The sequence below is a fragment of the Penicillium subrubescens genome (genome assembly GCF_028828155.1).
Source record: "Penicillium subrubescens strain IBT 31985 chromosome Unknown utg000006l_segment0_segment0, whole genome shotgun sequence".
Classification (NCBI taxonomy): Eukaryota; Fungi; Ascomycota; class Eurotiomycetes; order Eurotiales; family Aspergillaceae; genus Penicillium; species Penicillium subrubescens.
In genome coordinates, this window is record NW_026643156.1 from 2,898,751 (window position 1) to 2,925,973 (window position 27,223).

General features: G+C 49.9%; 8 protein-coding genes across 8 annotated transcripts; 4 read left to right on the forward strand and 4 right to left on the reverse strand.

The window, feature by feature from the left end:
- Nucleotides 1–319: 319 nt before the first annotated feature.
- Nucleotides 320–3,870, forward strand: N7473_009575 (fungal specific transcription factor domain-containing protein; the record flags this gene model as incomplete). The annotated part of the gene is made up of 13 exons (XM_057155514.1): nucleotides 320–324; nucleotides 397–597; nucleotides 668–722; nucleotides 933–1,131; nucleotides 1,194–1,595; nucleotides 1,662–2,101; nucleotides 2,173–2,318; nucleotides 2,373–2,393; nucleotides 2,444–2,522; nucleotides 2,597–2,867; nucleotides 2,951–3,119; nucleotides 3,234–3,511; nucleotides 3,575–3,870. The coding sequence occupies 13 exons, from the start codon at nucleotides 320–322 to the stop codon at nucleotides 3,868–3,870; spliced, it is 2,562 nt and encodes an 853-aa protein (XP_057006644.1).
- Nucleotides 3,871–3,937: 67 nt separating this feature from the next.
- N7473_009576 (putative C6 transcription factor (OTam)) lies at nucleotides 3,938–7,750 on the reverse strand. Its single transcript, XM_057155515.1, has 3 exons — nucleotides 7,061–7,750; nucleotides 6,247–6,937; nucleotides 3,938–6,156 (listed from the first exon to the last, which is right to left on the reverse strand). The coding sequence occupies exons 2-3, from the start codon at nucleotides 6,618–6,620 to the stop codon at nucleotides 4,422–4,424; spliced, it is 2,109 nt and encodes a 702-aa protein (XP_057006645.1). The 5' UTR covers nucleotides 6,621–6,937; nucleotides 7,061–7,750; the 3' UTR covers nucleotides 3,938–4,421.
- Nucleotides 7,751–10,932: 3,182 nt separating this feature from the next.
- On the reverse strand, nucleotides 10,933–11,740 carry N7473_009577 (DNA-directed RNA polymerase II subunit RPB4; the record flags this gene model as incomplete). Its single annotated transcript, XM_057155516.1, has 3 exons — nucleotides 10,933–11,060; nucleotides 11,334–11,461; nucleotides 11,550–11,740. The coding sequence occupies 3 exons, from the start codon at nucleotides 11,738–11,740 to the stop codon at nucleotides 10,933–10,935; spliced, it is 447 nt and encodes a 148-aa protein (XP_057006646.1).
- A 383-nt stretch (nucleotides 11,741–12,123) lies between these two features.
- trm5 (tRNA (guanine) methyltransferase) lies at nucleotides 12,124–13,755 on the reverse strand (the record flags this gene model as incomplete). The annotated part of the gene is made up of 4 exons (XM_057155517.1): nucleotides 12,124–13,094; nucleotides 13,158–13,232; nucleotides 13,290–13,391; nucleotides 13,464–13,755. 4 exons carry the CDS (start codon nucleotides 13,753–13,755, stop codon nucleotides 12,124–12,126), a joined length of 1,440 nt encoding a protein of 479 aa, XP_057006647.1.
- Nucleotides 13,756–16,184: 2,429 nt separating this feature from the next.
- N7473_009579 (S53 family peptidase) lies at nucleotides 16,185–18,190 on the forward strand (the record flags this gene model as incomplete). The annotated part of the gene is made up of 5 exons (XM_057155518.1): nucleotides 16,185–17,083; nucleotides 17,143–17,284; nucleotides 17,337–17,430; nucleotides 17,487–17,784; nucleotides 17,839–18,190. 5 exons carry the CDS (start codon nucleotides 16,185–16,187, stop codon nucleotides 18,188–18,190), a joined length of 1,785 nt encoding a protein of 594 aa, XP_057006648.1.
- A 274-nt stretch (nucleotides 18,191–18,464) lies between these two features.
- On the reverse strand, nucleotides 18,465–19,769 carry N7473_009580 (uncharacterized protein). The gene is made up of 2 exons (XM_057155519.1): nucleotides 19,561–19,769; nucleotides 18,465–19,490 (listed from the first exon to the last, which is right to left on the reverse strand). Exons 1-2 carry the CDS (start codon nucleotides 19,718–19,720, stop codon nucleotides 18,625–18,627), a joined length of 1,026 nt encoding a protein of 341 aa, XP_057006649.1. The 5' UTR covers nucleotides 19,721–19,769; the 3' UTR covers nucleotides 18,465–18,624.
- A 928-nt stretch (nucleotides 19,770–20,697) lies between these two features.
- Nucleotides 20,698–22,002, forward strand: N7473_009581 (ankyrin repeat domain-containing protein; the record flags this gene model as incomplete). Its single annotated transcript, XM_057155520.1, has 1 exon — nucleotides 20,698–22,002. One exon carries the CDS (start codon nucleotides 20,698–20,700, stop codon nucleotides 22,000–22,002), a length of 1,305 nt encoding a protein of 434 aa, XP_057006650.1.
- A 1,167-nt stretch (nucleotides 22,003–23,169) lies between these two features.
- On the forward strand, nucleotides 23,170–26,326 carry N7473_009582 (PX domain-containing protein; the record flags this gene model as incomplete). Its single annotated transcript, XM_057155521.1, has 7 exons — nucleotides 23,170–23,275; nucleotides 23,360–23,589; nucleotides 23,674–23,982; nucleotides 24,050–24,680; nucleotides 24,742–24,838; nucleotides 24,895–26,038; nucleotides 26,102–26,326. 7 exons carry the CDS (start codon nucleotides 23,170–23,172, stop codon nucleotides 26,324–26,326), a joined length of 2,742 nt encoding a protein of 913 aa, XP_057006651.1.
- Nucleotides 26,327–27,223: the final 897 nt, after the last annotated feature.

Sequence of the window (27,223 nt, forward strand, 5' to 3'; positions counted from 1 at the left end):
CCTCTATCACATAGATGAATGGACTCTCAAATAGGTGCTTAAAGCCATAATATACTTACTATGTAGAGCCTGAAATCAAGCCTTCAGATATATCTTCATTAGGTTCAGCAGCATACGGATTGGTATATGGGGAGAAGGCCCAGATTGTGCCCAATAATTGGTAGCTGAAGTAGTAGACAGCATCCATAGAGCCGTGATCCTGTATTCACAATGAAAAAAATAGAATGAAAAGAGATGTTGATGATAAATATGCCTAGACTAACTAACTGAATTAAAATTTCCCTAAAATAACTACCCCGGACCCCGCAAGATCCCCACGATGAGGTTCGTGGAGGAGCAAGACTCATCGGAGAAGAGTGGCGGTCGGTTCGGCAGATGCTGCCATTGCCGATTTAGCTGGATCTCCACGATCCGTCGCAACTACTCTCCAACAACAACCCCCGACAGCAAAGAGCTAGCTATCGAGCGTTCATCATTGTTATCTCTGGTTCTCGACGTGATATGGAGTCCGCCGAGCTCAAGGCACGATGGGCCTCGCAGCGTCGTGTGCCACGAGCTTCCCGCGCGTGCGAGACGTGCCGCTCTCGCAAAACGAAGGTATTCGATATCCACCGAGTCCGTTTCAATCATTTAGATTCATTCACAGATTATCTAAATCACTACATAGTGTGACCAAGCACAGCCTTGCTCATATTGTGCCTGTAAGATTTACCGATGGCGATGTATGCACAAGGCGTCAGTAATAGAGTCAAAATCTGATAAATGCTGCAGACCATTCATTCGATTGTGTTTATCGTACCAATAGTGGTCGAGGCACAGCTAGAACATCTCTGTCTGAACAGAAGAGAGTCGTTCGACATAGGTATGGCATCCAAACTCCTTTTGGCTAATAAATGCCTGGGTGCATCCGTTTGCTAATCCCATACAGTCAGGATAAGGCTGTGCGCCCATCACCATGGCCTGTATCTCAGAGCAATACTCATACAAGCTCACATACTCGAGCACTCGAATCTTCACACCCACCTGATCGTTCGTTGAAAAATACATCTCGGGGGCCATATTTGCCCGAACCTCAGACTCCCATTCCAGACACGCCAACGGCCTCATCAATACACAATGATGAAACTCCCAGTGAGAGCCTCCCTAGCGATTCGTGCACAAAATCCCATACTAATATTCTATACCATGTCTAGCCGCACCGTCTGAGATTGGCGACGCGGCATCTCGAGACGGCTTGAGCGGAGTTAATCTGCACACAAAAGGAACTGAATTCTACGGCAACTCGTCAAACCTAGCATTCCTAGGGAACCTCTATACAAGAGCAAAGAATCAAGCCGAGACACGTGCTGCTGAATTACAGGCTACGGAATCAGATACTCCAGCCTCTACAAGCAGACAGCAGCCACTTTCTCCTGCAGCTGGCCCCAGGACAGGGCCTCTGTCTGGCAAGGCACAGCTGTCTATCGTGAACTTGCTGTACAATGCAGACTATACAGGCCACCCCTCGCCACATTCGATCACTGGTGTTGAGAGTGGAACGAACAGAAGCCCCTCATTCGTTGTCGGGCAAGGCCATGCCGGTGCCCTCAACAACTGTAAGTCCTGATATCCTCTGCCAGAACGACCAGGCTAAGACAACATTCATTAACCCTTCCCATCAGCCCAAGATATCAACCTCCCTGCTATCTTCTCCAAGATATCAAGCACAGCTCAACTCGAAATTGAAAAAATCTTCATCGGCAGCTACTTCACCAACAAGCATTACATTCACCCCATCTTATCAAAAGGTTCATTCATGCGCCGCTGCGAACGGGAAGCATGGCCCATTTCCAAACGTCCCACCCTCTTCCGCGGCACCGTCAAGTTTGCCAGCCTCTACTTTGCCGTAGTAGCCCTCGGCGCGATCAATGCAAGCCCAAACGAGACAGCACTCCTCGACCACTTTTGCCATCAATCTGAAGATCCCGATAAAACACTTCCGCCGGAAACACGATTCTCAGCTTTGGACTTTGCAAAGTTCTACTTTGATATCGCGAAGCAGGCGCTTGGGGATTTGTTTGAGAGTAGTTGTCTGGAGACTGCGCAGGCGCTTTTTCTTATGGTATGTTCTTTGAGAGATGAGCGGTTGTTTTTGTTTTTGTTTGTGTCTGTGTTACTGAGATGGGAGTTTAGAGTGTTTTTCGTCAGAATTCGCTGCAGCCGCATAGTTGCTATATGTATAGCGGGATGGCTGTGCGGACGGCGGCGGCTATTGGGTTGGCTTCGGGTATGTCTGGTTTACCTTCGGTTATGAGGAAAGAGGCGAAGCGTACATGGTGGTATGTCATTCTTTATTTACATTGATGAGCCTCTACAAATAGCTGACAGATCAGGTGCATCTATTCTCATGAGATGTAAGTCAATCGATCCAGCACCGAGAACTTGAGGTTCTGAAATTATCCAGTGAAATGTGCTGTTCCTCCGGCCGTCTAGACAGCATGAAGGAGTTACACTACTATCAAGTTTCACTACCAAAGCTGAAGGTAAAGGCCCTTGGGCTGTGATACCAGTCATTCATCCCTTTTCACATTGATCTAAAAACACTAATAAACCCCAGGTAAACGTGGGTACCCTCGACCCCGACGCAGAAGACAACGACATAGCCATGATTCCTACCATGGTCTCCCTCGCCCAAATAATGTCCGAAGCCTCACACCAACTCTACCATGCAACAAAACGCTCTATAAGCGAAAATTCACGGCTTGCGATGGACCTGGATGCGCGTCTGCTCGAGTGGAAGGCGAATATACCGTCCTTTTTGAATCCAGAGGCCACAACACTGAATGATCCCGAGTGGGCGTTCAAACAGAAATTGGTCTTGAGACTGCGTATGTCTCCCCTTTCTGGCAGACTGATATGAATCACGTTTATGTGATTCGATTCCGATACTGATTTTCGCGTTCACATCTAGGATACTACAACACCCGCATCCTCCTCCACAGACCGTTCCTCGTGTCGGCAACATCCAACACAAAGTCCCGAGAATTGCGTCACCATTTACACATTTGTCTCGAAGCAGCACGCAAAAGTATCACCATGCAGTACGAGTCCTTCATGCATCGTATCTATATTCGAACTTGGTAAGTAGCAATTATCAAAACCGTAACCCAATCCACCCCCCGATACGAAAAGAAAAGAAAAGAAAAGAAAAGTCATCTTCCAAACTAACCCTTTCTCCCCTTGATTCAACGCAGGTGGTACAACACAACCTACGCCCTCTACGGCTCAATGATCCTCCTCCACCTCATCCTCTCAAACTACCCCTCCCTCCCCGACGACGATCTCCTCGAAGACGTGGAGAAATCACTCGAGATCTTCGAGTCCATGGATGATATTATCGTTGCGAGGAGGTGTGCGGAGATGTTGAGGGAGGTTCTTGATGTGGCGAGGACTTGTTTGGCGAGAAGGAGGCGTGGGGAGAATGGTAATGCTGGTTTGGTGGATGGGAGGGGATGTGAATCCGGGTCTGGGGGTAAGTCGACGTCGCGAGGATCGGATGGGCGTATCATGGCTGATACAACTTCTTTCGTATCAGGTAGTTCGACTGCTGCGTCTACGACTGGGGCTTCGCTCACGGGAATGGGGACGGGGATGAACATCGACTTGCAACAGCAGCCAGGATATGCCGGCGCTCCAACACTGTCCATTGAGAACATGGCCTCCAGCTCCAGTCAAAATGATGCGAGCGAAGAGGACTTTTTCTTCTCTTTCTTCAGTCAAGATCCACATCAACCACCGGACCGGACACGCACAGAAATGCTGGCGAATCTAGTCGATCCTTCTATACTAGAAGATTTTGCATTTGGTGGACAGGAGCTTTCATTTTTCTAGAATTCTAGAGCCGAGGAGAGATTTACAAGATTTACAATAACGAAACAAAGGTTCAAATCAAATCAAATCCCAAAAGTAGATATCATAATTCATTCATAGCCCAATCTATGCTGTCCAAGTCTATACAAGCAAATCAAATCAAATCACTAACTAATCCGTATCATATCCAAGAGGGGAATATCCAATTCCAAATCCAATTCCAGTTCCAAAATCCAGAAGTCCAAGCCAAATAAATTCCCGGGCGTGTCAAGTAAAATCAAATCAGATCACACAAAACAAGAGTTCCAAAAATAAAAAAATAAAGCAGAAGGTTCCATCATCGAATTGCCTGCGCTTTTGGTGGGCAGGGTGATGTGGACAGGGTAGATGCAATTATGCAGAGAGGTATTCGATCATGCGCTTTCATCCGAGAATGAGTCCGTGAACGCCGAAGATGTCGTGGGTGTTTTGGGAACACAACAAAGGTGGTAGAGATAGAAGTAGAGGTAATAGAGGATAAATGAGGAGGTGTGTGAGGTAGTGGGTATAATGTTCATCAGGTAGAGAGGCATTTACAGAGGTTGCATGTGCGTCTCATCACCCTCCATGTCACTGACACTCGTCGCGGGCGAGGCCAAGCCAGAGATAACCGACGAGCTACCCGCGGTCCCGTGCATATCAATATCGCCCATTGCGTCATCGTAATCACCAGGCCCCATAGTAGGCCGCGACGGTTGCTTTGCCGCGCTAGCCATGAGCTCTTCGATACCCGGTTTAGCAGGGACATGCTTATCCAGCATGGTCGCGTGGTCTAGACTCTCCAGCGCGAAACCCATGAACTCGGCGTTCTTGTGGGACACGCTGAGCGTCCAGCGGTACTCGCATAGTCGGACACGGTAGAACTCGGCCTCTTCGTTGGTCGGCGCTGTAATGCGTAGGAGCATGCCGAATGAACCGATCAGCGAGAAGTTGGTGCGTGCTGAGGCAGGCCAGAATGAGCGCAGGTGTGCGGGTCGCAGACGGTTGACAAAGTCCATGGCTGAGATGAGTCGGGTCTTTGCCGCGGAGCGACAGATGTGTGCGAGGTACGAGTCTGTGCCGTCGCTGGCTAGCGAGCGCACGATGCAGCGGTGCAGGGTAATCTCGGTCGCGAAATAGGCCAAGTGCAGGGCGCCGTTGCGGGCGTGTTCGTCGGTGATGGTCTCGACTAGCTCGCCGCTGGAGGACTCCATCTTCAACGCCGCGGGTAGAGACGAAAACCACTCCTTCAGTCGGATCTGTGCTGGCTTCGCCTTGTCCAAGATGATCCGCGTGCGCTGATTGCCTGCAGCGCGGAAGTCCTCGATCGCTTGAAGCGTGTAGAAGCGGTCCAGAATGTCGGAGAGGATAGTTGTCAATGCAACCATATGGCAGAAGAGAAGCGGGCCGTGGCCAACGTCTCCCTCATCATGAGCAGAGCCCGTGCCGGACGCAAAGGCGTCTGAGAAGTCCTGCTCCACGAGATCCTTGACAGTCCAGTTGAATGCGAAGATCTGCGATGGTCGGCCATGCACAAGCGAGGACCATTTGTCCTGCATATACAACGCCCAGGCCAGACGTTTCCGCAGACCCTTTTCCCATGTCTTCATCCGCCAGTTTGAGCAATCCTGGTGTAGACCCAACTCAAAACCAGCTGTGACAAGTTGCCCGTTCAAGGACGCCGTCGCCAAGGTCGATTTCTGCGTCAACAACAGGCCAGCCTGGATAGTCGAGATACTCGGGTATGGCAAAGACTCGATCAGCAGCTTCAGCGCCGTGCTCTCCAACCGCGAGGCATCGGGCCGGCGCGCCGTTTGCGATGACACGCCGACATCCACAAATTTCAAGGTCAGCACATACACTGCGGCCAGCAGCAGCGGCGACAATTGCCTGCGCTCGCGATATGACTGGCGGAAGGCATCCTCCATGAGAATGGGGAATGAAGGATGCACATGTTCGAAGAACTTTTCAATTAGCGTTGACCCGTACGGAGCAACCAGGCTCTCGATGGCGTCCAGCGACACGGCCTGCGAGTCGCCGATGGGCACGGTGTTGACGACCCGCATGAATGTGCAGTCGTCGGCGCACCGTCGGATACGCGATGCCGACACAGTGCACTCGTGGTACTCGTCCAATGGGAGGTATTCAAGTAGGGTGGGCTCCAACTCAGTGGTCATGCCAATGTGCTGGGTAGTCTGGTTGAAGAAGCCTGAACGGATCATGGCCTGGGGGTGTTGTGTGCGAGGAGCCTCGTCAGCGAGAGAGTGGTTTGATTGGACGGTGGAGGGTCTGCATTTGATATCACAAGTTAATTAACCATGTTCTCGTATAGCCCATTGAGCAGCAACCCTAGGGTAAAGTATGAAATCAATTGCGTACCTTTTTATAGACTCATGCTCCCGCGCAGAGTCGTCCAACTTTCTCTTCTTCATAGGTGCTTCTCCCGAGCCCGCAGTCAGAGTAAAAGTGCAGTCCTGACGGTGGAAATCGCACGAATAACACTTGTTGGTGATGTCATTCATGGCGCAGCGGCTCTTTCTACGGAGACAGGCGTCGCAACTCGCTCCATCCCGTCTTGAAACACGGGCTATTGTTGATTGACCAGCGACTGGAGAAGGCGAGAGGGTATTGGGTGTGGCAGTCGACGCTGGGTGTGCACGGCGACGTAGATGGTCGGGGGGCGAGTGTGAATAGGCCGGGGAGGCAGCCGAGCCAGCCGTTGGGGAAGGCTGGATGGTGATGACGGTGGCCATGAGAGGTAAATGGGGCAGGCAAGAAGTTTATAGATAAAGGCTTAACAGCATAAACTGGGGCTGTCAGGTACCGGGGGTGGTGGTGGGGGGAGGGCCTGGGCGGCTTGGGCGGAGTCTCGCACGGAGAGATAATGGGAATGCTGGGGTACAGAGATAGATAATTGATAGGCTGCGATTCGTGAAATCGAATTCGTCACGTAAGGGTCCTCGGAGGCCGTGTGTTTGGGCGTCTAGGATCCGGGGAGGCGCGGAAAAGCAAAGGGACTGGACCTTTCTAGGTGCACTCCACAATCAGGACTGGGGGTGAATTCAAGCCACTACGCGAGTTAGCTTGTTGGCCATCAATCGTTCGTCATTCGTGGCCATTGATGATTGACCATTGACGGAGTCTGGAGTAAAAGAAGTGTAGAGATAAGGGCAAGGGAAGGGGGTCCGCGTACACGAGAAGCTTATCAGTTGGCCCCAAAAAAAAAGAATATTTTATCTCCGACGATCAGAACAGTCGTAGCCCCGGCACCGGAGAAAGAAAATAACAGATCGAGTATAGTAAATAAAATCGATATTCAATACTCTTGTAGCACTGAAGTATTTCGTAGGATGATCAAGATAATAGTAGAGAAAAATAAAGAAAATTGAGGATAAAAAAGGAAAAAAAGAATAATAAGCAAATCGAGTCTGTCAACCAGTAGTCGATCTAGTTTATCAGGCAGAGGAGCCCGCTAGAGACTGCAGCAAGATGAGATGGCGGATGGTTCGCTCCGTCATTCCTTACACCTAGCAGCTAGGGTGATGAGGTGCAGAGTGCCGGTTATGCAACTTCCTGGCCGTACGGCATGTAGAGAAGAAAGAAGTTTGATGTTCAAGTTCTCAAGTTCAAGGTGGACACAAAGCTAGGAAGGAAATGAAAATGAGTTACGAGTAAAAGTGATGACATCGACTCGAGTATATACTCTGTAGGGGGGACGGGGAGTAGATCGATCATGATTGGGATAGTAGCCGTGCAGTGTTTCCGAGTCCCAGACGATCCTCTTTTCGGTTTCGTAACAAGAATCCGCTGTAGCCAGTCCCAGCCAGCTGCGGATGAATAAGAGGAATAACGATGAATAATAATTAGGCGGGCGCAATTGTCATCTCTGATAAGTTGATTGTTGCTGATTGGTGGACAAGATGAGCCGCCATCATATTACGTACGATGAATCCCTCTTACCTAATCACCTTGTTCCTTTGGGGACTTCTGATTCGTTCCGCGGGGTTTCTACTGAATTACCTGATTCATAGTGAATCTTCATCCCCAAACGGAGCACGGCATACGGAGTACATGCTTGATATGATCATCAATTACTATTATTATTATTCTTTGCTTGACTCCGTGCTATCCCCGAGTTCAGGAATACTACTTCATCTAGCTATGCTTTATCTTTTAGTCATGATCTGACTAGATCCATCGATCAGACCGCGACCTCACATGCACCATCCCGCTCGTCGATTATACAATGAATGACCTACAATACTACTGTATGACCAACAAGGACCAACTAAAGCATCTCATCTCATCTCATCTTAGTTCCTCCCCGACACGAGTTTTCCCCAGCCAAGATATCCCCAGACTGACCCAGTCGTTTCGCAATTTGCCATCGACAACTCCATTCGCCATCCAGCCGCAGCCGAGGCCCCTCCAAGACTGTACTCCAATGGAAGTTGATCAATGATCATGACTGAGCAATTACTAGTCTCAGAATAACACCCCACCCAATCAGAGATCTCTGATAACGGTCACCCGTACAACCAATCACCATCTCCTCAAAGGATGAGCATTGCAGAAGAAAGCAGCCCAAATCCACAAAGTCAAAAACCACACCTTCTTCTTGTGGGGAATGGATGGTTTAGTCCACCGATCAACGGATGCACCCCAACCCTCTTGAACCATAACCACCTATAGGAAGCCTCGGTTCAACTGCTTACTCGATGGGGCCAGCGCCGCGTCTGTTTTTTTCTGTGAGGGTCTGGATTGAGAATTGTGAGTTCTCATTCATAGGTATGTTTGCATATCCTGAATAGACTGGAGAATGTGAGGAAGTAAAAGGGTTGTGCTGTGTATGTGTAAACTTGAACATGGCCAGGCACACTGTGCTCCGGGGGGCTGATTAACCCTGCAATGAGTTTAACGGTGAGGGACCCGCTGTGTGGGCCAACGGGGGCCCGCGGAGAATGACTAGTTGGTCCCCGGCCACATGTGCTCGCCTTCCCTTAAACTGGGTGGCAAGGGGTGATCTCGGGATGACCTGGTTGGGCAGGAATTGACTCTTAATGATATACGGAGGTCCATCCAAAAAGTATTGCGCAGCGCACGTACCACCATTAAATTACATTAACGTACTACATAGTATAATTTACCGGCCTTCCTTATATTCGTTCCCCCCTTCTAATTCAATGATCTTCTTGATATGCGTGGGTATACGCTCAATCCAAGCCTGAATCTTTTCCTGCGGTAGCTCTTGCCAGGTTTTATTCCATATAGCAATAGCTTCCTGTCTAGACTTAGGCGCTCCCTTTCTAGTAGTCTTTCGTTTCATCCAAGGCCACGCAGGCTCAATAGCATTGAGATCAGGCGAATTTGGGCACCACACTAATCGCTGCACCTGAGCTGCATCAAATACTCGCTGTTGAATATAATGATTATGCGCTGGAGCTTTATCTTCCTGTACGATCGTTTTTGGCCGCGTTGTAGCGCATTCCTTAGCAAAAGGAATAAGCTTTGGTAGAAGAATCATCTTTTGATAGCGATACCAATCAATTCCACCCTTAGATCCTCGTGAAAGCTTTCCATTCTGCTTATTGAATCTCCAGGTAGGCTTTTTACCAGCAGGCTGTCGACGAAGATTAATACGCCGTACGCCAGTCTCTAGCTCCCACTGTTCGCGTAGAATTGGTTCGATCTCTTGATTAAGAGCTTCAATCTCTTGCTCTGCTTCACGTTTTTGTATAGCAGTTTCAGGGCACCAACAGTGACAAGGGCCTTTTTTATCGTAGGTAAAACAGCCCCAAAACATAAACTCAGAAGAGCCTTTCCAACGCTCACGAATACACGAGCGTAGAAAAGCTTCATCCTTAGAACGCCAAACACGATAACCACCACGGCGATGTAGAAGAATAACCGAGGTTTCATCAGAGAAGATCACATTCTTCCAATCGTCAAGAGTCCAGTGCTCGTGAGCTAAGCACCAAGCTAATCGTTCAGCGCGCATCTTCTTCGTCAGTCCAGGCTTCCTCGTCGGTTTCGTCTTGCGTAAACCGGCCTTCCTGAGGATAGTCCAGACAGTAGAGGATGAAATTTCGATCCCTTCCTGGCTAAGTTCTCCAGCAAGATCAGCGCATGTTTTCTCTCGACCAAATCGATCAAGGCGCACCTTCGACAGAATAGTGTTAACCGTCTGAGGATCTTGCTTAGTTGGCCGACCAGAGCGAGCACCGTCTTGAACGTATTCGTCGGTGATCTTTGTATGGATTGGGTCAAAACCGCGCTCTATCGCGCGCGCGTAGATACGATTAACAGTAGCAATTGATAGATCTACTATCTTCGCGATCTCAGCAGACGTTTTCGTCGTATACGCCCTTAATGCGACGACAGTCACACGATCAGCAAGGGTTGATTGTTTTGGCATAATGGTAGATGTAGGCAGCAGTAGTAGTAGATAGGTAGTAGACAGAAGATGAAGACTATTCTATTCAGGGGGATTGTGTGTATTCGCTTGGTATAACGCTAGTGGTAATATAATGGTGGTACGTGCGCTGCGCAATACTTTTTGGATGGACCTCCGTACCGAGGATTGGATGGCGAATATAGGATGGAACTCGAGCTGTGATTTTGGATGGGCGGAGTCTATGTTATGCAGATTTCCATACGGGGTAAATCATCTACATAGTATCTCATGATGCCTGACGGGGTGGCATCATGCAATATGTAGTATGGAGTACGGAGATCACGTACTCAATGCACAATCCCATTCTCCCGGATCCTATACGCACGAGGTGCCACTGGCTTTATTAAGAGAATGCAGTTGCAATTGCCAAGCTGAACAGGCACTCTGATTTGGTATTGTATCGGCTCTATGTGCAACGCTCCCTCCGCCCGGAAATCCTCCAGGACCCACGATATCCAAACGCCCAAGAAACTCCATATGTCCCAAAGATGTAAATGATAGATCAACCCAGCCAGAGCTCGACGCTGGAAAGCAAGACCCTAGCTGCAAGCCATGGTCAACGGTAACAACAACAATCCGCCGTTTCCTTGGACACCCACCACGAGGACCATCTACTCGGTGAAATTCCGCAACTTGGTCAACTCATCCAACAACTCCTGCAGCTCGCCGTCGGAGATTTTGTTCTGCAGGCTCGGAATAAGAGACTTGGCCTCTTCCGCATTGTCGCAGCATAGACTTCCTAGAAGGAAAAAGAATGAAAACCCCGGTCAGTACAACCTCACGGACCAATTTGACAAGGTATCAAATGCGCATAGCCACAATCATCACGATAGTTCCCGAGTATGCCAGGGGGGTGCAATGCTCCGACTGCGGCAATTTGCGGAAAGGGAAAAGTAGGAGCGCAGCCCAGACCAGGCGCAAGACCTGACATGACCTAGGACCCAGTCCCACGCCGGACGCCGAACGCCAGACTTGCAACCTTAGCTTAAGCTATACTAAGCTGGTCACTTACCCAATTGCGACCGCTCAAACATCTCCAACTCCGTGTGCGAGTTCAACAACCGCTCCACCGCCTTGATGTTCTCTTCGTCCTTGAATCGTGCAAAGATGTCCAGGTAGTCCAAAGTTTTGGTCAGGTTTCTGTACAAGTCGTGTTCCACCGTTAGAAAAACCGTTTCCGCTCTGATCGCATTGTAAGCCTGGTCGGGCTTGTAGGGCTGTAACGTACTCCGGTTCTTCGTACTTGCTTCCTCCGCGGCGCTTGTTCTCTAGCACCTTGTGGATGACGAGGCGCGCTTCGGATAGAGAGAGAGTATGCGTGTTCTGATCAGCGCCGAGCTTGAGCGTGGAGGCGGCTTCTAGCTCGCCTTGCGGGAGCGCGCGCTTGCGGTGTGTTGCGGGGGGTAGTTGGATGCTCATGATGGCTGTGTTGGTGGGGATTTGACGAGATACCGAGGGTCAGTAGGTGTCTCGGTGGAGCGCGGGAAGGATGGAAAAAGGGATTCGAGATGGCGGGGTCGTCGGCAGGAGCTTCGTGACTTTGAAGCAGTTGGGATGTCGAAACTGTGCAGGTTTGCGCGGCAGTTTGGAGGCGGTGAGCACGCCGCCTTTGGGTTTCCCAATCGGGTATATCATCTCCTACATTTTTGGCTTGCAAGAAACATTAAGTTACTATTCACTTTCACAGGAAAGAATCATGTTTTCCAGGGTATCAAGTGGTGAATTCTTTTGTGTCTAACTCCTTTTTCGCTCAGCTATAGACATGCTATTTTAAACGCCTTTCATGCATCAACTATACGCCTCTAAACCTTGCGGAATGCGACCTCCGGTGGGATACGGAAGCTCGCGCAGAACATCTGCTTCTTGGGACTGACAAGGCGGACATTGAAGATATCCAGTTCAATGGCAGGGTTCCCAGTGCCTCCAACGCGGTCCTCGGGGGTGATGGTAAATCCAATGCGCTCTGATATCCGCTCGCAGATATCCTTGTGGTCATCCACCTCATTATCGGAATTACCCGAGAAGCAGTAAACGTGAACCATTGGAAGTTTTTGAGAAGTATGAGGTGTGAAAAGCTCCTCCTTGCCAGTATAGAGGCCCTGGAAGGCATCCACGAACTCGATGGCGGTGGCAGGCAGGTTCATAACATAGTGGTCAACAAACTGCGGGCGCACATATTTCTGCGCCGGAGGCTGTTCAACAGCTTTGCCATCGTTCGTCTGGCTCTTCTTATCCCTGCGTCCTCCCTTGGGCTGGATGGTGACAGTCACGGGATCAGCTTCGAGGAGGGACTTGGCTGCGAAGCGGATGAACTCGCGTCCATCTTGATTGAATGGAGTAACAAAGTCTTGAACCTTGTTGCGCTTAGTCGCATCCTGCATCACCTCGTAACCATGGGGATTCAAGTCGTTGGCCCAGACAAAGATGCGCTTGCGCCCAGCAGGCACCGCGAAGGGTCCAACACCCGCCATCACGTCGGCAACCATCTGGCCAGGCGCGAACTTCTCCACGAGCCGGCGGTGCTCGGTCTCCAAGCGGCTGTTCCAGTACACGCGGGAATAATCGAATCGGAACTCGCAATCTTGCTCGTGTTGAATGACGTTCATGTCGCTATCACCGGCAAGCAGCTCGAATGGGAATGTGCGGAATTGGCTGTGCGAGCCAACATCTTCGGTCTTGTTGATCACGGTGCGGATGGAGGGGTTTTTGTCCTTCAGGATCTCGGCGATGATATATCTATATGGAAGCCAATGCTCTCGGAGGTTCAAATGCACTGTAATTTGGTGTCAGTTCCAATGCGCCTCGCGGGGTCAAGGTGGGTTGGGCAGAAACATACAGACATGCCCCACTTGTGTGAATCCCTGGGGGACCTCTTCCATTTCTTCTGGGAGGACGGCGCTCGCGATTTCGGCTATGATACAGTTAGTTTCAGAATATTGAGGAGGATAGCGAATTCCGCTGGCCATACCGTAGCTCCAGTAATCGTAATCGAGTTCCAGATCATACGGGGACACATCCACCGCGCCCTTCTCCACGAGCTCGTTGATCACCGGCGACCAAGTCGTCTTGTCTGTTATCCGAATCAGAACCCCATTCAAGTACACAATCCAATGTTGGCCCAGGGCTTTCCTCCTTCACCCACCATCAGCTTTAACATCCTCGCGCAGCAAAAGGCCCTTGCGGGTTGCCCCATCCTGCTCCTTGAAATCGCGCACAACGTTGAGTCGCGGTAGAACCAGTAGATCCTTATTCTTGCCAAGCGCCTGGCGGACGTTTGAAATTTGCGACTTCTCGAAGATCTTCGCGGCAGCGATTGGCACGGTTTTGCGGAAGAACGACCGGTCGAGGGTCTTCATCGCACGGTTGACGGGAGGGCGGAACATGGCGGGCAGTTCACGGGGAACCTGTTGGAAATGTTCCCTACTGGACTCCATTGACAGGGGGGCCTTGGCCTTGCGGAGATTCGGGATATTGTCAGGGTGTTGCTGGCAGGGGAGAAAGTTGCGATTTAGTATTCGGCGATAATAATTTGCGTTGGAGGTCCTTATCAGCCACGTGATGAATCTTTATGAGTCGATTAAGAATCTGATTATGGCATCAATTAAACCCTCGATGGTGTAGTTGGATATCACGTTCGGCTGTAATGGATCATCATATAACCGAAAGGTCACCGGCTCGATTCCGGTTCGAGGGAACATTGATTTCTTTTTTTTTTGGGCGCAGTAATTTCACTATTGCTGCTGGACATTTTTTGGTTTATTATAATTGGAGACGACCGTTTGACAAGGCGATGTGGCAGTTTGACGCATAATGACGATTAAGCTTTTTTAAGAAATGCCACGATCGACTATCGAAACATCTGTCATTGGGTCGACTACGGTTTTGCAGATCAAGCTGCATAGAGGTGTAAATAGGAAGCAATGCAAAATTTTTTATCTCCGCCATTTGAAACGATACCAAGGGTCACCACAAGGATTCCTTCTGCATGCCATAGTCACAAACAATTGCTCTGGTCCACTAACTACTCCTATGCATTTCTGCTTTAAAAGAAGCTCCTTGACGCGGGTTTATTAGGCTCCTCATCTCTCGCCTCCCACTATGGTCGAGAGGGATCTTCATCAACTATGTACCTCCGTATGGAGAGACGGGTCTCCGATTGGAACTGCGCGGTTTTACATTGTTTTTATGAGTCAGGGCCTTAGATTTCCTTCCTGGGCCTTGCATTTGCAAGTATCTTATTAGTTCAGGAAGCAGGCATGATATATATAGGGAAGAGGATCCAGAAGTAAACATCGCATGATTATTTGTCCCGAATTTTGACATATAGATCCGCGAATATATTGTGGTCGTCCAGCATTTGGATCGAGAGAAGAGTGGGATATAACAAAAAGTCATCATTCCTATCGAGTGGGGTTCTCACTATTCCTCCGCGCTTCTTTTCTAATAAGCCTTGACTTGTAACGCCAATTAGGTAAAAATCTTCCAGCCATCAATCTTCTGGTAGTGCATTCTAGATTTCTTTCGAATCAACTTTCTCGTTGGCACAGATATCGTTTCTTGGTCTATCGTTCAACTCCTGACTGCAAAGGTAATTTTGAAAAATAGTCGGGGTCAAACCTAGAACCCCACTGTACATTAAAGCTCAGAAGGTCCCAAAAATCCTGCTCGACTGCAATGCAACTTACTCACATTCCTAAAGGAAGGGAAAACGCATGGTATAGACTCCTCAGTGCCGACTACCCTGAAGACAATAACCTGACACCATTGGTGGGCGATTACGCTAAATACGCACGTCTCTGCTAATCACAATTACATAAACATCAATCCATCAAAGCCGGCCAATACAACCTACATAGCCAGAGAATTCTTCTGCGTCTTCTATATGTGTAGTTATTGACTAGAGTACACCAAAGGAGGGTTTTTCTGTCAATCCATTGCTCATATGCGACAAAGGGACGCCTTCACGTTATGCATCATCCATTAACGGGTGATTGGATAATGTGCCTAGGAATACGAGAACAAAAGTCGAGGTTGTAACCGAATACCGTAAAACTAATGCATCCGCTTGTAAGTACTTGACGAATAATGGAAAGGCTTCCACGATCGCGTCCGTCACGTTGCAGCCATCGCTGATTCTTCAGCAAGCAGCGAATGAACTATGTACCTGACAAGCCCAGCCCCACCTTTGAGTATTGTTCCAAGGCCGGAAAGTCCGGCTTAACCCGCCAAATTGACCATAATTTTGCCGCCTAATTGAGCCTAAGCAATCAGCTATGAATCTCGGCGAAGCTTCTTGAGGCCAAGCTTCGTGGAGAGCACAAGCCCGGCGGACTCCGGAGTTTACCCAAGCGAGTAATCCCCTGACGATCGCTATCTATGGCTTGATCACAGCCGAGCCCCCACACCTACTCACAATGCTATTGTTTGTGAAGAGGATGTTTGATGGCTGCCATTTCATACTGATAAAGATATGCGGGCACTGATTGTCCCTAAATTAGCGTGTGCCGAATCCAGGCTTGAAGATGCTTAACGTCTATATACCTTCCTATTTGGAACATGTTTAATACCGCAGAGTAATCTTGCTCACGCGATGGGGACATTTGCACCACCGATAACAACCTCCACACACGATGTAACGTATGAAATGCGGAGCCCCGCCGGTCGATTGGTAAAGGATTGATACTCTCTCCTCATCACATTATGTGAACACATTATCCCTCGACGGTTAAGACATGCATTTAGCTAATTTAACTTCGTTATTGCGAAGCCTGAGAGTAGATAAATAGAGCTGCCGATCCCTACCCTCGCTTTTCCTTACTTCATTCTCATCCATAGAAGAGTCAGAGCTTTTAGAGCATTCATCATGCATTCCAACGTTTACGCTGGGCTGCTTTGCGCCCTGGCTGGCCAGTCTATGGCCGTAGTCTGGGAGAGCTTGGCTGGAGGTGTCCCAAGCACTTGGTCGCTTCTTGAGAAGCCCTCTGCCGACTCGACTATGGCTTTGTCCATTGCTCTGAGTCGTCAGAACCTTGACCAACTGGAGTCTAAGCTCACCAAGCTTTCGACTCCTGGTCAGGACTCATACGGACAGTGGTTGAGCAAGGACGAAATTGACACACACTTCCCCATTGTCGATGACGCTCCAGTCCTGAGCTGGTTGAAGAACGCGGGCATTTCTAACATTGCCCGCGATGGAGCCGTGGTAAACTTCACTAGTACCGTTGAGAATGTTAGCAAGCTGCTTGACACAACGTTTGCGTACTACCAGAGTGGTGATTCCGTCAAGCTTCGCACGACCGAATACTCCATCCCAAGCGACTTGGCCGAGCATATCGATGTCATCTCGCCCACCGTCTTCTTTGGCAAGACGCGTGGAGCTATCCCGGTGCCATCCAAGTCTCAAAAGATCAAGGCTCGCAAAGCCTCGTCTACTGAGGTCTCTGCCTCGTGCCAGACATCCATTACCCCGTCGTGTTTGAAGGAGATGTACAATGTTGGCGACTACGTTCCTGAACCCTCCGCTGGCAGCCGCATTGGATTTGGCAGTTTTCTCAACCAGTCTGCTTCGTACGCCGATCTGGCGCAGTATGAACAGCTCTTTGATATTCCTTCTCAGACCTTCACTGTGGAACTTCTCAACGGCGGTGTGAACAACCAGAGTGCTAGCACGTCGGATGTCGGAGAGGCCAACCTGGACGTGCAACTGATTGTTGCTGTTGCCCACCCACTGCCTGTTCATGAGTTCATCACTGGCGGTGTTGCGTAAGTATCAATTGTATCTGGAAGAGTTGTGATGAATGTGTTCTGATCATTGACAATAGCCCATTCATCCCCGATGCTGATGAGCCTACTGCATCTGACGACTCCAACGAGCCCTATCTGATCTACTACGAGTACTTGCTCTCGAAGGAGAACTCCGAGATCCCCCAGGTTATCTCCAACTCCTATGGCGATGATGAGCAGGTAAGATGAATCAGAAACTCTTTTTGAGGACCCACTACTGACCGAACTACAGACCGTCCCTGAGAAGTATGCTCGCCGTGTTTGCAACTTGATCGGTCTGAACACCCTGCGTGGACTGACTATCATCCACTCATCCGGTGACGAGGGTAAGATCTTCTAAACACCTCATAAAGCCCTTTATCTGGTCTAACATAAAAAATAGGTGTTGGTTCCGCCTGCCAGGCTACCGACGGTGTTACCCCCCAGTTCAATCCTATCTTCCCGGCTACTTGCCCCTACGTTACTGCAGTTGGAGGCACCTCCGACGTGAGCCCTGAAGTTGCATGGAATGCCTCCTCCGGTGGTTTCTCCAACTACTTCTCCCGCGCCTGGTACCAATACTCCGCCATCGAGGATTATCTGGACCTGATCAGCGACGAGACCAAGGAATACTACGGCAAGTATGCCGACTTTGAGGGCCGTGGATTCCCCGATGTTTCCGCCCACAGCTTGTATCCCGAGTACGTTTCCCTTCCCTCCACCACATCGCATTGCTATTTTCTAACTGTTCGCAGCTACGAGGTGATCTACACTGGCAAGAAGGCCCGCTCTGGTGGTACCTCCGCCGCTGCCCCCGTTTTCGCCGGTATCATTGGTCTTCTGAACGATGCTCGCCTGCGTGCTGGCAAGTCGACCCTGGGCTTCTTGAACCCCTTCTTGTACGCGTATGGGCACAAGGCGCTCAATGATATCACTGGTGGAAGCTCCTACGGCTGTGGTGGCATTGACCCTCAAAGCGATAAGGCTGTTCCTGGCAGCCTTATCATCCCCGGTGCTTTCTGGAATGCCACCGAGGGCTGGGATCCAGTTACTGGTCTGGGTACCCCCGACTTCCAGAAGTTGAAGGAGTTGGTCCTGTCGCTGTAGATGAGGATAATTTACGAAATATGTATATGATTCGGAACGATATGATAGCATGTGCTCATGTTTCTCAATGATCAAGCTATTTGACAATATTCTCATTTCCTGCAGGGGATGAATCGCCGTGCATCAAGAAAACTCTCGGTGAGAAGTTTTCTCTTAGAAGCCATTCTATTATTGATCTTTCGCTGACTTAGAAGGCGGAACGTCGCACAAAGCCGACATTTTGTAGAATACTTCGAAATTGATCTACAATCTAAGTGAGTATGGGGTATTGACCCTGAATATGAATCGTTACGTCGTTATTGCTAGCTGATAAATATCAAGCGCTGAACTCCAAGAGAAAAACCGACCAAAAAGGAAAGGTAAACTAGAACCAAAGGATTAGCAAGCGGCCATAATCCAGCCGACTCCACCGGCCGTCCCGAACGATTCCAATCTCAACGCTTCATACTATCGATGATGCTTCGATCCATCTCATTCTGCGCCTGCAGATTTGTATTCTTCTCCTTGAGGCGAAGTATCTCATCGTCCTTCTTCTTCATCGCCACTCGCAAGATATCCCGTGCACGATTGACTCCTCGCATTTTCAAATCGTATCGATTCAAAAGCTCGACGAGTTCATCATATGCCTGATTCGGCAGCACGACACCATGCTTATCTAGTACAGCGGAGGCACTCTTTGAAAGATCGGACTCTTCCAGCCTCGAGTCCGAGCTCAGTGCATCGCGGTTTCTGACCGGCGTAGGCGTCCAGCATAGCTCGGCTGAGGATGGAGGAAACCGAGCCGACTGGGTGGTGTGAGTTGAGGCGGGCGTTGCAATTGCTGATGTGCTGCTGTCGGGCTGGTCGAATTCAAATCCCGAGCGCTTGCGCTTGCCGGGGGATGTTGTCCTGGGTGTCCGGGGTACTTTCGATGGCAACTCCGGGTAGAAGACTGGCTGCGACAGAAAGGATTCATTCGCTTGACTAGACGACAACACTTGTGCGATCTCTTCATTGTCGTCAGAATCATAGTTCCAGCCGAATTCATCAGAGTCCTCTGCCATCATCCTAGCCTTCGCGGTCTTGGGTGGTGTCTTGAATTCGCGCGGTGGAATGTCGATTACTCGGTGCTCGGTTTGTGGGGTCATTAAGCCATTTGGCCCACGTTGGGTAGATTTCGTAGGAGTCTTCGGAACTGAATCGAGATGATCAAGCTCGGAATGGGAATTTGACAGAACGACGGCCTTCTCGCGGGGTTCAGCTTCGTCGGCCCAAAGAAAGAAGCCACACTTCTTTGGGGGTAGCTGCTCGCAGGTATAAACTAGAAAATTGGATAGTCAGTCTTAGCTTGAAGCCACATATCAGATCCAAGCTCTTTTATGGAAACTTACACCATCGCCCATGGTTCTTTCCGCCGTTCTTTGTCTGGCGCCGAGCTGCGGGGGGCCGAGCAGGACAGTTGCAGCACCAGATGCCATCTTTGAAGAGGCCATACAGAGGCACCGCTGTATGCGGTGATTGTGGAAATCTCCTTTTACCTGGTGAGAACATCGTATGCTATGCCCCCAAGGGACGCTGGTGGCAGGAGTCCAGACGCTGGAGTTGAGGCAGTTGAGGTACGTTCCAGGGTGGTGGTTGGTCGCCATGGAAACTCCTCTTTATCTACCCTTATCGCGCTATCTTATCTTATCGTCACCCATTTGAGACTCTTCCACCCCACGCTGTTCCTTTTTCCCCTCCTTTTCGCTTTCGACATTGCTTTTTGGGCAAGATCTCCCAGTACGACACTCGTTCTTCCTGAGAGTGCACTGCTGATTGATTGTTGGCACTGTGGAAGGCTGTCCGGACTAGCTTTGACCCCCCAAACGGACCGATCTAGATCTGTTTGTACAGCGCAAAGTTGGGGACCACCACCAAATTTTCTATTATCAAGAAAGCATTCTTACTTCTTCCTCATGTAAGTTTCTCGTCACATCTTTCGATTAGTAACTTATTAATGTCTCATCTTGTCTTCATGAGAGGGGATTTATTCATTTAACCGCTGACATTCATGGCTCAGGCGCTTTTCCCGCACTTAAATTGTCACCGATCAGACTGAGGATCTATGATTGGTCGAGTTCGCTTTCACTCTTGATGTCCATTCCAGATCTCATACTCCTGACGGATCATAGCAAAACGTGAATCTGTCCCTATAAGTGTGAAGACCAATCTCCCCAGCTACCTAAGCTGTAGATCACATCCAAGCCTACAAGCCCCCACTTGGTCACGGCTTTTGAATCCCAAAGACTATCTGATCACCTCTATCATCGCCCCTATCTATGGGAGCAATTGCCATTCTTATATAACAGGCTGAAAACATGAGGCTATATATTCATACTGAATGTTGTGCCACAAACACTCAGGCCGACTACAATCCACAACAACTAGACGCAAAAACCACGACATCATACTTCGACTGAACCAAGATCAACCTTTTCTTCTCCCAAGAGCTCTCCTTGCCTCTTGAAACTCCAATCTCCTCTTGCAAAATGAGTGACTCACGCACACAATCCCCGCTCTTCCTGCCTCCAGAGCTTCTCCTCTACGTTGCGCGATTTCTCACCACCGCCCGAGACTTCAACGCATTCGCTCGAGTCAGCAAAGCTCATCATGCGATGTTGAACAATAAGCTGTACTACAATGATGCGAAAAGAGAAAGACCTTATGCACTCTTCTGGGCCGCCATCCACAATCAGGTCGAGACTGCCATCAAAGCGCTCAAGGCAAAGACCGACCCACAGACCACAGCCGACTTGTCCCGCCTGAGAGGCGCTACCCCGATTACGCTAGCCGCGTATCACGGTTCATCCGATGTTTTGAGTCTTCTCCTTGCCCGGGAAGATGTCAATCCCAATATACGCGACCGCATGTACCTCTGCCCTGCTATCACCTGGGCTGTGAGAAGGAACCAAATCTCAACCCTACGCCTCTTACTGAAAGATAAGCGTGTCGATGTCAACCTTCAAGACAAAAATGGAGAGACGGCGCTGATGACTGCTGTCATTAACCAGCCCGACTTGATCCCCGTGCTGCTGGGCTGCGCAAGGATCAATCCCCGAGTAGCAGATAGAAATGGTCGTACTCCCCTTTCTCGAGCTGCGCAGCAGAAGAATCCGGATACTCCGTTGATTCTTGCAGCTCACCTTCGTCTCATTCTTGATGGGTACGATGAGCAAGACCACTGTCAGCAGGTCTTCTATTGTGCCGCTATCTTTGGCCAGTTCGACATCATGAAGCACATGGTTTCGTTTTACGGGGACAAGTTGAACTCCAATGGAGATGCGAGGGGTATTGCAGGTACTGAACACGCGGTATTCACGGTGGCGGTTGAACGAAATCTCCAAGACATTGTCCAATTCCTCCTAGATTGGGACAAAACCGATCCAAACCAGCATGATACTTGGCAGCACAAGACCCCACTGTTTCGTGCGGCGGAGGGCGGTCTCGAGAAAAAGGTCTCCATACTGAAGGAGCATGCCCGGGTAGATTTAAACCTAAGCACTATACATGGCATGACGCCTTTGATGGTTGCCATCGAAAGAGGTCGTCTGGAGATTGTTCAATGTCTACTTTCGGGCTCTCGTTGCCCAGATGTTAATCTGACGGAAAATACTGGGGTGACGGCTTTGTGGCTTGCGGCAATACGTGGGGAGCCGAAGATTGTTAAGAGACTACTCGAGGTCAAGGGCATCGATGTGAGTTTGGCCGACTCACAAGGAGTGACACCTAAGCGTATCGCAATGATGCATAACAACGCTGAGGTGGTCAAGATACTGGAAGAGTTTTCGGTCTAGGGGGATTATTGAGGAGATTGTAAATATGAATGTAACATCTACGATGCATAATGAAGGTGATGAGACTTGGTACATCTTCCTGGGGTATTATTAGATGTCCACATTTCAGCCCTGCAGACATGCTAGGCAGCATGATATTCAGCCCTATGTGCGTCTCTTTGCCGCAGTGCCAATGAGTGCCAATGTTCGGTCAAGGTGGAGCAGGCCGCGTCAGGGAGGCAAATTCGGGGCGTTCATGTACATACTGTACATACATCCTAACCTATTCTAGGAGCATCATACCTTCCCTGCCTTACCATTATCAGGTGTGCCCTACTGTGATCTTACTTTTCCTAAGCCAAGAATTAGATAATTGGCTGCTAAGAGCCTTCATGTGAGCAGACTTGGAAGTGTGTACCATTACCCCTATTGCTCATTTCCTTGGCCTTGTGCGTCCCCATAATACTAGCTTTGCCCATGAGAGTGTGATCGGCCAATTTCGGACAAAAGTTTGACATTTGGTGAGGGAGTACAAATGAACGTAGTGACAGTATCACTATCTTGTAGTATTATTGTTGAAGCTTGAAGGGTTCCTGTGGCTCCAGGATTCTAAATTCTAATTCTAAATTAGCCAGGTGGCTGAAATGCCACAGATGTCATTCCTTATGGAACACAGTGGCTGGTTCTCTTCCGACGATCATCCAATTAGCCGCAGGATAGTTAGGGTCGGACTTCAAAGTAGCCAGTTATAGTAAGTAGTTACGTGAAGATTAACTGGTTGCGCGGCACAGATCCAGTGATCCAGTGACGACATTGGTTAACCTTCCTCCGCCCGCGTTCTTTTTGACCATCAACAACATCAGTTCTGGTTTCTTTCGTCGCTTCAGCAATTGCAGTCTCTAAGACCAAAATCACAGTTAAAATCGCACATACTCACTGATTCCATCCCTCCAAAGACCTTTCCCCCACCCATTCTTAAGCCTCGTTAAGGAAACGCTCACGGGGGCTGTGTGGGTGGTGCCCGGACACTATTGAATCTCGGCGACAAGCCGCAGCCCAGACCTGACAAGACCAGGCAGACAAATTTTCCTTCCTTCCGTCTCACCACAACCACTTGTGCTTTAAGCAGATTGAGTGCCCGATCGATACCAGGGACTCTGCAAACTTCCCGACCGCACACTCCCCAGCATGTCGGCGCTCGATGACAAGGCCGTCGCCAACGGCGGTCAGCCCGGAGCTGGTAAATCAGCAACCCCGCCGGAGGGTCAGATCCTGACGGGCAAGCAGGAGCACTGTAAGTGGACAAGAATACACGCTGGGATGGTGGCAGTACCGCCTGGAATCAAAGAACTGACGTCTTTTTTGAACCGCGTTATAGATCTCAAGCGCGAGCTCATTTCTCGCCAGGTCCGTGGCGAAATCTCCGAGCTCAACTCCCCTACTGCGTTACAACGTTTCGGTGCGCCTTTTCGATCAGATTTCGGTGAGGTCGCCCCGGTCGATTCGGAGCTGCCGATTTTGCGATACATTTTCGTCCATCACGTCCGGAATTTCCCATTCCTCGATCAGGCGCAGGAGAAGCAATTTTGGCAGGATAAGCTACAAGTGGTGCGTGTGACTGGTTCCCCAGGGATGCGTGGAGTGAATATTTGCATGGTAGCACATGGTATTAACTGTACCTCCTGATTCCAGTTCCTCGAGTCCTTTGCCAATAAACATGTCTCGTCCTCGGAGGATCGTCTGGAGGAGACCAAGCGCCGGAAATTGGCGCGCAAGAGTGAGAAGCTTGTGGAGCTCATGATGGTTTCAGGCGTGCCGACCGCGTCAGGCTATGAAGAGCGTATCCAGTTCTCCGAGATGGAGATTGTTGAGCGCGGCGCGAATGAGAAGGGTCTGCTGGTCAACATGCCCGAGGGCCACGCGATTAATGGCTGGGATGTCAATGTGGCAGCGGTGCGGGTGACGTCGGTGAAGCGGACGGTTCGGTATCATCCTCATGCGGTGAGTAAACTCGCGCTCTAAGACCTTCTACGTTGGGAAAGGAAATTCTAACACCAGAGTCCTACAGGAATTCATCATCCGAGTGCGCCGAGAAGGCAAACAGGAGTACCATATTGGTCGGAGATATGGCGAATTCGTCAAGCTCCATCGCAGACTACGTACTGAGTTCCCCGGAAAGCACCTGCCCCCGCTCCCCCGCAAGAACAAGTCTTCAACCACATCGAGCTGGTTCGGCTCCACGGACGACGACAACGAATCGGTCTCCTCGCTTTCTACTCAAGATGCCAGTGTATCGGACGAGGCAACCTCAACCACAGGTCGAACATTGGCGCCTGAAAGTATTGTTCGACGATCGGTATCGAAAAGCTCTCTGCGCTCTTCTAAATCCCCGCGTGCATCGACGGAAGTTGTGTCACGGCAGACGGTACTGTACCGCGAGGAACAGCGTGTCTCTCTTCGTGCGTTCCTACGCACCATGTTGCAGAACAAGCGGATTGCCGAGTCTAAGGCTATGGAGGAATTTTTGACTTCCAAGCCAATCTCGTTGAACGAGGAGGAGTTGATTGATGTGAAGCGACGCAAGGAAATGGATGCAGTGAGAATCGAGGAGCAGAAACGCTTCTACGAGATCGCCAGACAACGCGCCGCCGAGCTAGATGTTTACATGGAGCAATTCCGAAGGGACATTGTGGAGAGCAGTTCGTTCCCATTCTTTTTCTCTCCAATGCCCTGAGTGCCGTGCTAATATGTTATTGCTAGATGGACTGACGAGGCTTTTCGCCGAGATACGGGAGAAGCCCTGTATTGCAGAGCTCAGCCCGCAATACCAGAAATTCGCCGAATGGCTGCGCATTGAGTGAGTCGCTATCCCCATATCTGCAATGCGTGTTAGTCTTTAACTAACTGGATCAGGGTTGCTGCAACCGTATACCACTTGTTCCTCGCTGAAGACAATTCACCCGAAATGTTCGCACAGGCCAAGCGAATCCACGGCCTTGTCCCTTACACATTGATGAAGAATGTGATTCGTATCGCCAACCCGGCGGCGGTCATGTCTAGCGTTCTGGACCTGTTCCTAGCTCAACCGTTCGGCTCACGATCGCTCTTGCAGCGAATCTTCTCCATGACGCTGAATGAAGGCATTAAGGATTTCCAGAAATCCATTAATTCTCTGGCTGCCAAGGTTGAAGACACTATCTTGACCCAGAAACTCAAGAGTTTCGTGGATGCCGACGAGGATATTAAGAATATCATCCGTGAAGAGGCCGAGGCGGAAGACGTCGACATTATCGTCGCCATCCTGCGCTCTGAGCTCATCCAGCCCGAGTTGACCCCTGAGCAAATTGGTAAGGTGTTCAACAGTTGGGTGGCATGGAACCATGCCGTCGACAATGTCGACCTGGAGATGCAGCAGGGCGCTCAGTGGTTCGCCAACATGAAACAGCTTCTGAAGTTGTACACCCGTCAACGCGACAAGGCCATGATGCTCAGCATCGTTGAGGAGCCTGTCACCCTCCAGCTGTTCCGTGATCTCTTCACCATCTTCTACGAGCCACTCGTCCGGGTGTACAAGTCCGCCAATGTATATAGCAGCATCACTGACTTCGCCTCGTTCGCTGACGACGCGATCTCGGTGATCGAGAGCGCCCAGCGCCAGGATGCCTCGGCTGACCCGAACCAGACCGTGCAGGCCTTCATTGATTTGTGCGCACGCCACGAGGACAACTTCTACAAGTTTATTCACGAGGTGCATTTGCATGACAATGGGCTCTTCCAATCCTTGATGTCTTGGATTGAGGAGATCCTGGAGTTCTTGCGCAAGGGTCCACGGGGCGGTAAGATGGACATGAATGCTTTGTTCCAGGGTGCCGTGGGAGTCGGTCAGGTTGACAAGGATGTTGCGTTGGAAGAAATCGACGCCCTGATTAAGTGGCAGGAGGACCGCAAGAGATGGCACTTGAACAAGACGCGACAGAAGATGGCCGCCGAAGGTACTGCGGGAGAGACAATCCCAGGCACAGCCACCTTCAACAGCAGCGACTTTGGTCTTGACGAGGTATGTTATCGCACATTCCCCCTTCTCCCCTTTCCTAACACAATGCTAACTGTTTCCTTCCAGGCCGACCTCGAAGACCTCACCATCTCTGACGAGGCTTCCGACTCCGAAGACGAAAACGAGGAAGACGACGAGGACGACCCGATCGCCGTCGAGCGCCGCCGCCGCATCAAGAAACAAGACCAACTCCGCCGCACAGCCGGCGAGCCCGTCAAGCCTGAAGTGACCGAGGTCCTCAAATTGATGGATCCATTCGTGGTGATGCTGCGCCATGTGCTGGCCGACTAGACGTGTGCTGCGGCTGCAGAGTCTACTTATGCTTTTTTGCTTCCTTTGTTCTTGCAACCTGATACCACGAATATCTTGCATTTTTTTTTACTTCGTGATGACCTTGGGCCTGTGAATGGCCTTTGCATTGTTAGGTCCTGGGTCCTGCTGGTTGCATTCGATGAGGTCTTTGGTTTTGTGTTTATTGCTGCATCATGTGGGTACAGTGATAAGGGACAGGTGATACGAGAAGATATGCTTATATGGATCCTGGTGAAGCTCGGTAATTTGAGGAAAGAAAGGGTATTATGCATGTTAGATAGAAGGGGTGAATTACAAGAATCTAATTTCCACTTGCTTGCATGCAGCGACAGGGTAATCTTTCTCGTTGGTATACCAATTAGGTTCCTTGTGCTGATGCAAATGCTGTCCTTCCGGACCAATGATGATCGGCACACGGGATGCAACCAGTTCATGTAGGCAAATCTCATGTCTCTCTTTAGATACTGGCTGTGGGGGCACAAGATAAAAGTATTTTGAGACAGCAAAAGCGTTCCTATTTGTTGATTCCCGGCCAGCTAGATTCAGAATTTAGACTCATTAGTCTTTCTAGTTGTTATATGGGACAAAACCTATTAACCCCCATGTTTATCCTACGATTCCTGTGGCGTTCACGTCTTCCGCCCGGAGACGGGTCTTTTCCAGGACATTTCCGAGCCCAACACCGGAAAAAAGCCCTCTTGGTACCTCTTGGCAACGCGGAGAAAGCCCGGAGAAAGATCTAAGTTGTTTACCCCGCAAGAACCAATCCCCTTGGCCTACACGAAAGTACGAGGGATCTGAGCCCATCCTCGAGGCCAACGAAGCTCTGACTGGACACTTATCCGTCCCCGCGGACCACGCGCAACCAAATTTCCC

Bases quoted from the DNA above. Each gene is read 5' to 3' on its own strand.
- N7473_009576 (XM_057155515.1), bottom strand. From the start codon at position 6,620: ATGGCCACCGTCATCACCATCCAGCCTTCCCCAACGGCTGGCTCGGCT. The intron at 6,157-6,246 runs GTACGCAATTGA...TATCAAATGCAG, and splicing joins GAGCATGAGTCTATAAAAAG to ACCCTCCACCGTCCAATCAA.
- N7473_009580 (XM_057155519.1), bottom strand. From the start codon at position 19,720: ATGTTCTCACCAGGTAAAAGGAGATTTCCACAATCACCGCATACAGCG. The intron at 19,491-19,560 runs GTAAGTTTCCAT...CCAATTTTCTAG, and splicing joins AAAGAACCATGGGCGATGGT to TTTATACCTGCGAGCAGCTA.